Source organism: Astatotilapia calliptera, chromosome 7 (assembly GCF_964374335.1).
Source record: "Astatotilapia calliptera chromosome 7, fAstCal68.1, whole genome shotgun sequence".
Taxonomy (NCBI): Eukaryota; Metazoa; Chordata; class Actinopteri; order Cichliformes; family Cichlidae; genus Astatotilapia; species Astatotilapia calliptera.
In genome coordinates, this window is record NC_137428.1 from 57,246,446 (window position 1) to 57,262,370 (window position 15,925).

Below are 15,925 nucleotides of genomic sequence, written 5' to 3' on the forward strand. Positions count from 1 at the left end.
CCAGAGATGTGTTTTCTCTACAAAGAATCCCACCTCCAACATCTTAGCCCGGAGGCAGGTTTAATGCTAACCTGCAGATGCTGCTTTTGTCTTTGAAGTGGAGCGATGAATGCACCAGAACAGATGGAGATGTTGGATGCTTTCAGGAATTATTAATGGCAAGCTATGATCCCAAATGACCTTCAGCAAATAGTCTCCCAGCACTGGAGTACACAGGCAGCCCCTCACATCCATACTGTAGTTTTAAACCACACCTGGGTCAATGAAGAAAACACCAAGCTATCATTACTGTACTTCCAACTACACAATAACCCATTTGGGAAGGTTTGCTCCTTTTCTTTTAATTTCCTGCAAAGAAAACACAGAAGCATCCATCACATCAAACTCAATTGTATGTTTCAGGAATAGATTTGAGGTTTATGCAGCAAACGCACTAATTCCGTAAAGCCCAATTTGTTTCTCCAACAATGTGAACCACACACTGGAATTAATCTGCAGAAAGCCTTTCCTGTTGTTTTAAAAATAAACCCTTCATCACTGCAAGCTTTTGTTGTTGCTTAAGGGATACACTGTGACATCAAATCTATCTTATGAACATACATCAGTAATAGCCACATAATATCGGTTGCCTATGGATAGCATTCAAATTACAAAGCAAGCAATCTTTGAATCGCCTGGGAGAGAAACTGAGCTGCTTTATGTCATAAACTAAAACGAATGTAACAAAAAAAAAGCTGCTTTCTCTTAATATATGCAAAAAATAAAGTATACAATGCTTCAATCAATTCAATCTATACAAAAGGGACAAGTTTTCCACTGGTTTTCTCTTGTAGTGTAAATTTGTCCGACTAATAACGACCAGATTTGGCTTTATACAGTTAATCAGTCTATGTGGAGAGAAAAAGAAGGATATCACTGGGTGACAATTTAGCTATTTATAGATTTTTTTTTTCATACTGTATCTGCATTTGTGAAAAAAAGAAAAAAGTGAACACTTCATGAGGCAGGATGGCTTGGTAAAGATTGCGATATACACTCAGAAAAGCTCAGAAAAACTGGCCCTGTCAGCAGACTGGCTCATGTGTTCCTAGACTAATTTCTAATTACCCGTTTAGAGAAACAAGCATTTTAAAAGTGGAATGATTACACAGCCCCTCATCGTGAAATGAAAAAATAATTGTTATGCACTATAAACAGGTGTAACAATATGTTTTACGGGAACTATAGTGAAACATGAGGTTTTTTAAAAGTGGGATTCACGCTTCAGAACATGAATTAATTCATGTGATATTAGTTCTTTCTTGAATTAGTTTCATCTTTTAGTTTCATTTCAAGTGCATAATCCTAGCTATGGCGGCTGGTGTAGGACAAAGGCTTTATTCAGCCAACAGAAATCAAAAACATTGTATTTAGATTGTATATTCTACATTTGCCCATAATGGATTCGGTCAGTCACGGCTATTGTGGGGAAATGCAAAGCAGCTGGCCACTGCGTTTCTTCTGTTTGTGTATAAAAACTAGTGCTGTCAGCGTTAATCTCGTTAAAATGACGTTAACGCCATAAGCGCATTAACGCGGCAAATCTCCGTTAGCGCTAATGCGTTAACGCCATGCAGTCCCACGCCGTGCAGTCCCACGGGTTAGCACGTCCGATCCGTGCTAACCCGCTAACCGAGATTTGTCGCGTTAATGCAGTTATGGCGTTAACGTCATTTTAACGAGATTAACACTGACAGCACTAATAAAAACATTTTTGTACGCACTATATTTTAACAAATTTGAATATCATCAAAACTAAGCAATAAATCAAAAATAGAAAAATTTTATGTCAATTAAATATTTTGTGGTAATTTACGATGTGTAGGCTGCCAGTCCGTTGTTTACCTCAGCTGGTGTCCATGTCTATTTACTCTTGAGGGGGGTGTAAAACTTTGTGAAAGGACTTAAATATGAGTCGACGAGTCACTGAAACTCCTGTGTGACGACAGCGATCCAGAGGTGAATTATTCAGGATATCTCAAACTTTTCTGTTGATAAGCACTGCTATTTTTGCTCCATTGCTAGCTGGTGTTAGTTTCTTTTTCTGTTAATCAAAACAAATGAGTGTAGAAAAGAAAAGAAAGAAACCATTTGTAATCATGATTCTGTGAAGTTGTGCCTCAGGTGCCTGAAAACATAAAATCAAAAAAAGATTTGGGTACAAAAAAAGAAAATGCGCTCAAATTACTCAGGCCATTTCGTTTCAACATCAATAAACAGCAAACACCTACACTATAGCTAATATTTTACATCTGTATGGGTGTATTGGGTTCATACAGTTCTTTTATTTAAGGGGAATTGAGGACTCCTAGATTGAGTCAGGCAGCCAGCACCCTGTAATATTTGTACAGAATTTGCAAGGTCTTCAACTCTCAGTTTCTAGAGAATAAATACTGGGCTAGTACTCTCCTAAGACACTGCATGCCTTCAAAGAGCTACATCTAAGGGAGAAATTGATCAGACACTTTTTCTCACACTTGGTTAGAGCTGAAAGGAATAAATTATTTGAACGGTGTCTATCTACTTATATACCACGGCCACTGATTAATTATCTTAGGCCTCGCTAATGAGAATTTGTAAACAAATACAATGTTAATCTACTATGTATACTATGTTTACTCAAGTTTGGTGAGGCCGAAAAAAATCCCTTATGTATAAATTATAATAATCCCACATCAAGAGATGGAAAAAAAATCCATCCTGAGATCAAAGCCCAGACGGGCCCAATGTAATCATGTGTCAAAAGATCAAAAAACACCTTCCTCACTAACTCTACTAGAGAAGGTATGTGAAACATAGAGTGGTTTATCATAGAGGGCTGAATTTGCCATAATTAAAAATAATTAAAAAAGAGTAAATGAATTAATTAATATGCCAATAACAAAAATAAACAAGTAAATCAATACTGAATTACCTTTATATTCATTTCTCTATTTAGTTACAATTTTCCACTTAATTTATTTTATCTGTGTATACATTTCTGCATTGATGCATACACAGATAATGCAGATACACACTGCATGCATTAATGCATTTTTTCTTTGCATTTTTCCCTAAAACTTTCTCACTTCTGATTTTTATACATTTCTTGAAGCATTTTTTGCTTTATTATGCAAATAAAAAGGAGCTGTCATTCAAACTGTGCCATGGGGTCAACATTTTGCTTATTGCGTCTTTTTTCCACAAACATTGCCACAACAGAAATGCCCGCCTCCAGTCGGGAGGTCGTTAAGAGAACTGAGATGCTTAGATAATCTAACCTAAAATAATACAGACCGTTTGGGCTGTTTAGTTAGACACTCGCATGGATGGTGTGTTTCAAATCACCATATATGAACACAGAGGGTCAACTTTTCGTTTCAATAAATTGGAAGCAAGGACTCATTGTGGGTACCTGCACACGTACATCGAAAATAACTGTGAGGCAGAAGGCGGCACAAAGTTAGTGAGAATGTCATATTTGGGTGGGACTGCGGTAAGACTTAAGACATTTTATCTAGAAGTGTTACATCGACTTTGTGCGCTGCCAGTGTAGCTAAGCTATGTAGCTACATTGACTAGCTAACGTTTTGACAGCACACCCACGAGTGCAAAATTATTACTATTTTTTATTTAATCAGTAACTAAAATGTAACAACCTGATTTAAATAAAAAGAAAACAGAACAGGGGACTTATTACTAAAGCAAACACATTTACTTGTTTATAAATTCCTTGGTTTTTGTGCACTGAATAATTAATATACAGTTATTAAATTATTAGCACTGTTGTCTCAAAGCCTGAAGGTCCTGGGTTCAAATCCACCAGCTGGCTCAGGTGGGTTCTCCGTGGGTACTCCTGGTTTCCTCCCACAGTCCAAAGATATGCATGCCTTAGATTAATTGGCAATTCTAAATTGGTGTGAATGTGAGCATGACTGGTTTTCTGTCTGTGTTAGCCCAGCGGTAGACAACCTAGATTGCTAGATAGGCGTGCCCCACCTATCACAGCTTGGAGATGCTCCAGCCCCCCACCCAAACCTGACTTGGATAGATGGAAGATGTTAGTATTATATACTTATAAGTCAGTTTTATTATCAATCTGAAAATGTAAATGTGCTTCACCTACGTTTTGATCCCCCCTCTGAGGCGTAGTTTATGATCATACATGATAAGAAAAAAAATCAAGAGAGTAAATTGCCTGTGAATTATGTCACCTAGCAATGTTACTATGGGAACCTCTAAGCACAAGGTAGATGGGGTTTTTAACAGAGTACCACCTAAACATTTTGTCCATATGAAAATAATGATACTTAAAAAGCATGCAATTCAACATGCAGTTGTGCAAAAAATATAAGTGTAATTGTCCACCCCTCTCCCCACCTAAGAAACACACAGTTTTACAGGAGATTTCCCAAAGATACTTTAGACTGTCACATGAAACATGTTTGGTGTCTTTCACCACCACAGTGCAACATTTTAAGACGTTTCATTTACACAAGAAAGCAGAGCTCAGACAACAGTCATTTGATTACCAGGGCTGATTGTGTCACATGTGGAACTCCATTAGCTTTACTCTAAAAATACCTTTGGAAAAAATAGAAATGATTTCTATGTACCCTTCTTTGACTGTGTGCAAAACTACATACACTACTACATGTTAAATAAACCAGCCAACACACCATAGTATTTATAGAATAAGAAAGTTTCCATTGTCTTTCTCTAGCTGGGTTTTAAAACAAACAAAAAAAAATCAATAACATACACAATCTATTTAATATTTCAATATTTAACGAGCATTTCAGCGTTAGGCACTAACATTGTGGCTGATGTGTTTGACAGTGAAACGTCAATAACGGTGGGCTGTGGAGCTTTTACAGTAATTAAGAATGCTCTATTTGGGCAGATTTGTCCTCTGTTGCTCCAGGTCGCACTTTAAAGGCATTAAAACAACCATTAGCACAGTAGGAACGGCGCTGTCTTCCTCTACCCTCCAACTATTGACAAAAACAAAACTTAAGAGATGACAGCTGCTGATTTGTAACTAAGTGACAGATCCCTGTGAGCAAATAAAGCAGTCATGCAGTCTTTTTGCTAGAAAACTCCCATTTGTTTTCCTGTGAAAACAAATGGGAGTTTCCTGTGAGAAATTTACTGAATGGCACATAAATCCCCAAAACTTAACATAAGGGTACAGTTTTGAGGAGCTATTTATTTCAATTTATCTGATGCCTATGTCCCATGTATTGGATTCCAGGAACTCTGAAAATGAGCCAAGAGAGAGCGTTATTACATCAGGGATGAAGATGCTTCTTTTGCCCAAATTAGGCTCTTATAAGAGGGAGATCATAAGCAAATCCTGAGACTTTGAGCGAGGGTCTTTGCTGACGCTGCTGTTGTTAAGGCTGGACTGGGCTGAGCAGCCAGGTTGACAAGGACCTGTGCTCAGCACTAGGAAAGCTTTCATCCAGAAACAAGAAGCCCTGGGGGAACAAAGACAACAATATGCCAAAAAAAAAACAAAAACCCACTTGAAAACAACAAAACAACCCAAAAGCCTGTAAAAAAAGAAAGAAAAAAAGTCAGTGGTGGGTGATTGCCAGCTGCACTCTAGATTACCAGGCTCTCTGAGAGTCTTTCAGCAATTGCTAAGAGCTGTAGCATCATCTCCAGCTCCTTAATCAGTTCTGCTGGGGAGGGATGGATCCTGACATGCAAAAGGCTCAGCACGATAGGGAATAAACTCATAATCAGCAATCAGATATTCCACATTGCTTGAGGGGGCGGTAAGCTCATCTCAGATAGGTCAAGGATCTCTCCACAGCCAGTTAACCCCTTTGCTCCAGCTGGGAAGCATGCACACGCTCATTGTCTAAGACAGACATTGTGTATTTGGCGCTGACGCCTGACTTGCTGAATTAGGATGATGAGACCAACACATACGAACGGAGTGTATCTTTTTCATCCCGTATATCAACCGTGTAAACTCAGTTTTAATTTCAAAACATACTTCACGAGTCCATAAATGGGCCTGGATTTCATTAAAACGTTATGTCCCTGAATAGGATATGCGCTGTGCCTTTAATCAAAGTTCATTGCCTTGCACATTCTTCCCCTTTCATCTTTGCAATTAGCACTGAAGCAGCATTTCTTTTATTCCAAATGAATGCATGTGCATAAAAATCAATCTTAAGCAGTCTGTTCTGGCGAGGCTGTTTTTCTTTGTTATTTATGATTAGGAATTCCTTTTATGCATCTTCGCTGGTGTGAGAGCACCTTATGCTGCAAACCTTGAGAGCAAGTTCTCACTTTGATTCCAGATTCAAACATGCATCGCTCTGCCTGGTGGCAACACGTAACCAGCACCGGCAATGATGGTGAACTTAGGAGGCGGTAAAAACTTTAAAACCCTGGGGGACAGATATTCTCATTTGTTCCCCTTGAAGAGCACCCCCTAGTGCTCGGGAAGATTCGCAATCTTTGTTTGTTCATAAGCGCACACAACAGATCAGATGAGTGTAAATGAAGCCATCCTACAAGTAGAACCTCTAATGGCCTCTACTGGGACATGCAATCAAACGCCTCACACACTTCTCTCCCTTTTGTAATCAAGTGGCGGAGCACATGTTGCGACGACCTTTGTTATAACGTTGCCTGTTCCCTCATCTCATCAAAATTCTGCACGCCTCTCATTTTTCATCCTTTCTTCCCCACCAGGCTCCCTAGATGCTGCCGTAGCTCTCCACGGAGAAGAAGGGAGTATGTCTCAGTATGCTGTGACCTCTGACCCTTCCTCAGCCTCTTATTCTGCAGCACGCTTTCACTGGCAAAGTCTTCGAATTTCACCGTCATTTTCCGAACTAAAAATTCCACAGAATCGCGTATGTCTTTCGACAGAGTTCACAGAAAACGGCTAAAAGACGCCACGCATCTGTTTAGCATAAGTGCTGAGTAAGGAATATTAGAAACAAGCTCTTATCGGTTTCTATCACTAAGAGTTTCTTTCTTAGTCACCTTAGGTCAGATTAACACCAGAAAAGTACTCCTCTCCTGTGTCACCTCTGCTAGGCTGACGCATGCAGGAAGAGGGCGAAGAAGGTGATAAACCACAAAAAACAATACTCCTCTTCTTGCCTGCTGCCAGCATGCTTGCCTAGCAGGGAGATCTGATTACAACTGAGAAGAGAGCAGCTTGGTGTTTCATGGAAAAGCAGGTCAACTGTAGAGCGCTGTCAGACCTCGGGAGTCACCGGTCTGATGGAAAAGCTATCCGACATGGTGGGGAAAGACAGAGGTTTGTCTCAGGCCGTACAGTAATGGGCTTTATTTACTCCGCCATTAGGAACAGAAAAGAGAGGAGAAATGATGGAAGTGAAAGGACTGAGCATACGACTCTAGGGAGAGATGCATTAGTGTTGTCTGGTGTTCCTCCTCACCTTCTACCTCTTTCGATATCTCCCCCATCTCCCTCTGGCTCACACACAAGAGACGGAGCTGCCCCACTGCCAACACCTAACTCCTTATGTGTTTTTCTGTCCTCAGTGTTTCAGTCAGACAAAACGCAAAATCAATAATGCTTTTTCTCCCCCATTTCCTCTTTGATGCAACTTCAAAAAGCAAATGGACAGCCCTCCAGAGGCCCACAGAGGAAAAAAGCCAATGGTACGAAACATGCTCAGAATGAAAGTACAGGGGAATAAAACTTCATCCTTCACTCTCTTAAAACACTGCTAACTTTTAAACCACAGGCGGCAAAGCACACGAGGGCAAGGCAAAGCATGCGAAGCAGAAGAAGTGTACGTTCCTTATTAAATTACATAGTCATACACTAATTTTATTGAGGCACTTTACTGAGTAACGCTGATTTGCGCTGGGAGGATGCGTGTCAGTATTTCAAATAACTGCAAACAGCAAACTATTAGAACGCAAAGATTGAGGGCTGCAAAAAAAAGAGAGAATCTATATTCTTTCTACATTTTCTGCTTAGAACGTTACAGAAGGCAAGAAAAAAAAATGAAAGTAAAAATGTTCTCTAACTCCATAGCCTGTGGTATGTGATTATCTAATGAGTGCTGACAGAGGAAGTATTCTATCAGAAGCTAAATGCTGCATGACAGCGAGATACTTCAAAAGGCTCTATAAGTGACTCCTGAAATACAGACTGAAAGTAAAGTAGGAAATTACCTTTAAGTTAAAGGCATTAGGCTAAGCCCAGCTTGGTCTGTTACCTGACTGGGGAGCCAAATAGAGAACCCTCAATGAACCTCAAGTTTTTAAGGATTTAGTCCGATGGTTACCTTGAGCAAGTGCTGTTTGTTGTTGCCCGCTGTTTGATTGGACATAGAACAGGGGAGTCGTTTAACCTTGCCTGTGATTGGACTAATCTGTCAAAACCACAAGGTGTGACTGACAAGACAAGATGACTGACAGAGCTGTCTGGCACCCTGGCAATGCTTCGGATGCCGCTGCAGATTAATGTTTGTACAAAAACTATGCTCAGACGTGGTTGCAAAGAAATGGCAATTCTTCTTTGTGTTGTTACTGGAAGCACAAAGGCAAATCATATACTTAACACACTTATATCCAATGCACAAATAACACATTTCTCAAACCCAGAATTTAAATTTTTTTCAAATTCATAATCACCTAAAACGTGCAACATTAAAATGCAAAATAATCCCCAGTTCAGAAACTGGTGTCTATCCGTAGGCGCCTATCCTCTCTGGAGTGCACATCCTTTTCTCCCCAACTTCTATGGAGCCAAATCAAAAATCCATGCTCTCAATGGGCAGTCAATATCTCATTAACCAGTCCCTCTACACACAGACAGGCAGCCAGGATGTTTGTCTCAGTGTGCACAGCGCAGACTGGCACAGCTCACACACTTTAATAACCTGTGGGGACACCAATCCACTTCCTCGGTGAGCTAAGAGGCAGGAGAGAGGGCTGAAGCACACACTGCACGTCTGGTAGGCTGACTTGTTTGTCCTGCCTTGCATCTGCTCAGATGTTGTGTGCATGCTTTTAATTGTATTGTATATAACCCCTTAAATTAATAAAGGTTTTTTTCATTGCAAATATACAGACATTTGTGGTTCTACTGAAGTAAATGTAGCTGTCTAAAATTACATACTGACAGACTAAAACGTACCCCGTATTTATTGATTTTTTTTAAAAGATCAAAACGTGCATGAATGCCTCGTCCTAAAATAATTGGGTCTTTTATTTTAAATCCTTGCAGGTGGATTATAGGTGGCTATATTTGCCTTCACCTTAATCTGTGGCATATTTTTCCCCTTTGGCTCTTTATGTCCTCAGTCCTTAACTGGATAATAGCCAATCTTGCTAACTTCTGCTTTAATGTGTGAGAGCCTGCAGCACTGGTTAGTGAGCGCTTCAATCGGCCACTGATTGAAAGAGACAAAGAGTACCAAATCCACAGCAAATATTTACAGCCTTGTTAACATAGCCTTAAAGCGCCTATCATAAGATATTTGGCTTTACCTTCTCTAGGGCCCCAAAAGATTTTTCACAGTCTAGTACACACTCATGCTAGATCACATATTTATGTGTTGTCTGCACGCGCTGTAGTAGCTTACTGGCCACTGCTTTCAACAATTTTGAAACATTGATGCTACCCATCTTGCCACAATAATTCTCCTTTTCAAGGGTTAATTATATGTGCTCTGTGTGAGACACTTTTTCTTTTTTACCTTTTCTATCCACACATCAAACAACTTTCTTTAATTATGTAATTGGAATTTTCATCTTAATTGTGTTGAGTAGGCTGGCTAATTTGCATGGGGTAATGAGAGGGATGTTTCCATTACAGGTAATTAGGTACTTGAGAGGCAGTGGTGTGGTAGAGAGGCTGAATTGAGAGGGAGAGGTGGGTAGAGGGTGGTGCAGGGTAGAGACAAAGCCACAGAGGCACAGAGAGATGTTCGTTATAATACATTAGCATTATTTTTTTGAAGTGCAGAGGATGAAAAACAGTTTTCAAAAACACCACATAGGGCACATGCAGTATGCACGGGTAACAATGTAAACTCTGTGTCTGTGGCAATGCAGCAAGTCATCGTGCACTTCCCTGACCACATTCAGGAGAAATGACTGCTCCTATTTAAATTAGCTTTCAATTATCCCCCTTGTTGACGTTTTAATTAATTTCTGACATTGTCACAATATCCTTTCATGACACTAGACACCCCTCATCAAACTGAAAGTACCAATGAGGGAACAGACGGAGCTAGAGGAAGACTGGTGAAGAGACTCATTAGAGCACAAAAAATAAGCAGTTTTTTTGCTGTACATATCAGATCTGCTTATTTTTTTCTGAACCGAATGAGTAACAAAAAAGACGCAATTCTGTGCCAAGTCAAGCGAAGCACAAATAAACACAATAAAATTTTGAGCATGTTACACTTTAACATAAAAAGATTAGAAATGCTACACAGCACAAAACTCGTTTTTTTCTCCAAAAATATGAGGTTTCATAAAAACCCTTCACTATGAAATGCATGTAAAAGGACATTAGGTCAAACGGGTCTTTTTTTTCATGAAAATAAGATTCAGGACTTTGCTCTTTCTCAATTTCACACACGTCAGGCTTATCACAATTGACTGTGAGCTTCACTTTGTAAATGACTTCCCTTACACTCTTAACAAAAGAGAAGAAGAAGAAGAAAAGAATGAAAGGAATTAATACTGTGGTCGTGGCAGCTTGAGTCAAACGAAAGTCAGACAAGCTGTAAGTGTTACTATCAATATTACTAATACTCTAATTACATATAATATCACACATTAATTTCATTTGCTTTTAATAATATGCATGTATGCAGCCACTGTGTTCTGAAGATGCCCGAGTGCTTTTTTCTTCCAAACCTTTCAATCTACTGGGAAGGAAAAAATAAGAAAGCAGCACATATCAAATCAAATTATTTCCAGCTCCATATATTTTTTGTCATTTTGCACCGAATGACAGCTGCCTGTGCCTCAGCGGGGTTATCGTTGCCTATTTAATTATATTAGGAGTGCATCTCCCCACATATGTCTGCATGGTTGTTCACATCTCTCTGTATGGAAGAACTCATAAGTGTGGAAAAAACGTGATTATGTGCATGTGTGTGTGCGCGTCTGTGTGTATGTTTGTGTGTGCAGGCATGCGTGAGAGAAGTGTGGGGATGCACTGTATGTCTGACTACACTCACTATCTGTCTGCACGGGTGTGTGTGCGTGTGTGTGTTTGCGTGTGCACATGCTCGCCTGTACAACGGAGAGGGGGTGGAAGAGCTGGGATTAAAGCGTACTAGATCAACATCAGAGACTGGGAGGACCCAGTCCTGCTCTTGTGCCACATGTAAACCCGACTACCCCAAAAATAGGTCAGTGGAACACAACACTGTCACAGACACGCAGAAATAAAAATTTAAAAAGTACATATAATTATATAAATATATATACACACAGAGAGAGACAAACACGTGCATCGGTATCAACTCAAACAATCTCAGTCTGCCAGTCGCGCCAGTGCCTCGTCGCTCGTCTGCGACCCGCGTTCAACACTACCACACACATCTTCCTGCAGCACAGACACGTTCCCTGGACTGGAACGACAGGATTAAGAAGAAAAAAAAAACACCCCTCCAACCCAAGCCCCCTCTCCATCGCATGCCACCTCGCATCTACGCCAATAAAAACTTCTACTCTTGAAACCCTGGAGCTATTTCATGTAATAGACGAACTAGTGGGAAAAAAAGCTGCACCGGCTGTGGTTTTCTACAGCATCCTGCAAACCTGCAGCGACAAAACGCACACTGTAAATAAAAAAATGAAAGCAAACCTTTAATTTTTATTTTCTTTATTTTTATTTTTTGGAAGATGCAAATTGCTCCTATTGCGCCATCTCTTTCTTTCTGAGAGTTCAAAGCAGAAATTCTCGAAGTGCACGGACAGACATATTAGAAAAGCTTAACTGACTTGGACACAATCAGAAGCAATGTATTACCGTATCTCTCCCTCCCCTCCTCTCTCCCCCTCACACACACTCTCTCTCTCTCTCTCTCTGTCACACTCATGCCTTGCAAATGAAATGCAAAGAGTTGGCAGGCTGTGAATAGCGTACTCGTACTTCCCTACTTGTTACTCTGGGTGCGCGATCGGCATGCATTGTGCTCTTACCTTTCATAGCTGAAATCACAAAATACATCATTGAGCTTCGAGTCCATAAGAGAAGAACTATCACCAGCGCAAAGCCCTCCACTGCTGTCTCAGCAGCAGCTGGCCAGCACAGCTCTGTCTCTCAGCCTCCGAGCATGACCACACCAGAATCCATGTGACTGTGACATCAGTGTTCATGTCTGACTGCTCCCCACCCACTAGCCTTTGATTGGCACAGCATGCAGCCAGTAGGGGCGCTGAGAGCTCAGGCAGGGAAGCTGGCCCTCTTCCCACTGATTGCAGTCGGAGCCGTGTATACCAGCTTTGCTAGACACAGCACACTCTTAACTATCTGCGTCTTATCTTTTTAGTGCAAGGGTAAAGACAAAACCAGCTCTCGCATAAAAAAAAAGAGAGAGAAAAAAAAATCACATTCTGGTTCTGCACCTTGTGCTTTTGTTTTGCCTTTAAAACTGTGCAATGTGAAGGCTAAGAAAAGAGAGGAGGGACAGGAAGACAACAGACTGGTGACTCAAAAAAGAAAAGAAGAAAAGAAAAGAGAGCAGTGAGAATGGATGACAGAGGAAGTGTAATTTTTTCTGTGACTTGGTGATACAAGTGCCCCGCTCTTCTCCACCTCCCTGTCTGTAGATATGAGTGATCAGTGTGAGGCCAGATGTCGGCAAGCAGCAGTGGGCCCATCACAGAGAGAAGATGAGTGGAGCCTCAGCATCTTCCTCTGACCTCTCAGAGGACCTGCATGCAGCTCTCTCTCTCTCTCTCTCACACACACACACACACACCCCTTCAGACAGGTGAAGGAGGCGATATAGATACTGACGGAAGGCTTTTGGATGATCCCCCCCACCCCATCGCGACCAGGCGATGAGTTTCTTGGTATCACTTCTCCGTCTCGTCCTCCTTTTTGCCCCTCACTCTCGCCCCCTGCTTTCCATTCCAGTCTCTACCTCTCTCTCTCGCTCCCTCTCTCTCCGATCCTCTCCTCCCCTCCTCCTCCTCACTCATCCTCTCTCATATGATAATCTGTTCTGACTCCTAACCAGCTGCCTCTCTCTGATACAATATTCTGGTTTTACTGCAATCCAGCCTTGGCCAATAACCATTTGGCATTTCCACGAATAAGCTGGTGCTGGTATCATCTTGTCTGAAGACAAACATCACACAGCTTCGGTTTCAAACACTGCAATATTTCACATCTAAAAAATAAACTAGTGATTTTTTTTTTTACATTTCTTTTTTACTTTTTTTTTTTACAAAGTCAATATTTCACATGTAGAAATGTGAATTTTACACCCTCGTTTTCTCAACTTCTCTATATTTGTTTCATTTTACTAAACCTTTTATTAACCCCACTGTATCCACGCCACAGAATTATAGAGAATTGCCTCCTGTTACGACTGCTTAACAAAGCAGTTGCAACATGAAATTGAATTATTTATTCCCACGTTACACTTGAAATATCTATATTCATTTGGTGTCTTCCGCTGTGTACTGCTCATTGAATAAAGGTACATCTAACCACATATAAAATGGAAATGAGAACTCAGCAGCTTGCAACATAAATCTTCCCATGACAATGTTTCATTAGCACCTCTATGATCCATTAGAGTCTCTAAACACATTAACTCAGGTTGTGTCAACACTGGTCTCTTATTGCACACTGTCTAATGAGCAAAATATCATTCAGAGGCTGATAGAATCAAATGGAGCGTGCCTGGTATACAAACTAGATGCAGACACGCATGCACGGCAAACTATTCGAAACAATATGATGTAACAGAAGGTACAGTCCTCTCATTTTGATGTAGGCATCTCCCCGCAAGATCTTCAAAGTTCAACAGATGAGTCAGAGGGCGAAGGCCCACGCACAAGCAGGTTTAACTGTCACTATCTGTGGTTGTCTCTCAGAAACTGGCTGCTGCATCAGACTCTCTGGAACCGAGCACGGCGCGACACACTGGGACATAACACCGAGGTACCGTTAAGGGGAAACAAACAAGCACAATATGATAGCAGGGACATAGAGAAGGACAACACCCATACAGTACTCCAACCTGAGCATCAGGAGAGAGCTGAAAGGAGTGCATGCTTTCTACATTATGTTTCTGCAGCGTGAATGTGACGAATAGCTTCTGACAAGAGAGAGAGGTTCATAAAATAACCATGAAAATGAAATAGCCGTGCTTCTAATAAAACCTATTTGTTTCCTCGTAAAAGAAAAGAAAAGAAAACAAAGTTAAATGCTACAGCAAAATAGAGACGTGTAACTCTCTCTCTCTCTCTATATATAAATATATATATAATTAATATGAATAAAAAACTACATAAAAACGAAACACAAGATACAGAGCTTTTGTGTAAATTGCAAGGTTAAATAAGGGTCACACTGTACACTCAGTCCTCCTTTTCAGCCTTCTTGCAATGCAAAAAAAATGTTCAATAAAAGAACAGTTGACAGTGTTTATGTGGATCATACAGAGTGAAACTGGAAAAAGACGCTGCTGCTGCTGCTCTGTCTGTCAGCCATGCAACAAATATAGTGCCTCCAACTGTATATAATTGTGCTTAAAAGCCGAAGCTTCCCTAAGGACAAATGTTTCCAGCAAGGCTGGTTCATTAGCTTTTGATCACACACTTCCTTGACTGCTTCACATTACCAGTGACAGTATGCCAATACGCTGCTGATAGTTGCTCATTAGGGTATTGATTAAGCCACAGAGGGACTGATGGTCAGCTGTCTATGGGTATTAATGCAGCGATGTGGAGCCCTCAATAGAACTGTTTTAGCTGATAATTTCTTTATATCCCTGAGGGGGGAAAAAAAAGTCTTGGTAGTGGATGCTGACACTGAACTGAAGCGGACACAACACAGTAAATTTCTGCATTTAGACTGGCCGAGTCATGTATCTCACACTCCTCGTGGATTAATTCAAGCAAATGTATTTACCGTAAACAAGCCCTGTGGAATGAAATTCAATTGAGATGTGGTACAGAACATCCACCGGTGCCCCGGGAGAAGAGAAGAGGACGAGACCTGATAATGGCCTCATTAGCAGTCTGTCAGTAGCCATTCCCTGCACAGGCTCACCATGCAGCTGATCCACGTTAACTCTTACAACTCTGGACTCGCCTCTTAAGAGCGCGGACCCAGTCGGCTGCGTGGTGTTCCGCTCCGCAGCCGTTAACCCCGCAAGATAAACACTTTTGGACTTACTCATTTTGCGTCCCAGTCATGTGAGATATTTTAGAGAGCCGAGGCTTATATTCCACCGCGCCACCTGGGTGTTTGGAGCTACACCACCTGCCTGAAGCAGCGGCAGAATTAACAAGCTCCAACAGGCACTCCATGAAAACAATACAGATCAATTTAATATAGATGCCAAGGAGTGGAGGGCATAATATTAGAACCATAACAGCACCGGCCCACACCACGCAATCATAAACCAATTTAAGGCCATTCCAGGCAATTTCCTGGGGGCTTCCACTTGTGGGAAGACTTCAATAAATCACACAGACAACAAAGGAAATACCTATTTCAGTGAAAATAGAGGACACTATTGGGTTACGTCCAGAGCACTGCGGAGGGTTGCATTTAAAGACAAGTTTAAATAAGAAAGGTGTGAATTTAAAACCATTCATGCCACTGCTGTGCCAGCATTTCATAGCACATGTAGCTACAGGAAATGCTGTTAACTCATTACCGCTAATGGATTTTCCACAAAGCAGTGCA

General features: G+C 40.9%; 1 protein-coding gene across 2 annotated transcripts in view; it reads right to left on the bottom strand.

The window, feature by feature from the left end:
* The window catches only part of roraa (RAR-related orphan receptor A, paralog a), a 188,049-nt gene that overhangs the window by 34,536 nt on the left and 137,588 nt on the right, over positions 1–15,925 (bottom strand). Inside the window, exon 1 of one of the 2 annotated variants that reach the window (XM_026175914.2) lies at positions 12,196–15,310. The exons of the other annotated variant lie outside the window; for it this stretch is intronic. Coding sequence (XP_026031699.1) covers positions 12,196–12,226 — 31 coding nt within the window. The 5' untranslated portion in view covers positions 12,227–15,310. Of the gene's footprint in view, positions 1–12,195; positions 15,311–15,925 lie in introns of those variants that run through there. 2 annotated transcript variants of the gene reach the window in all.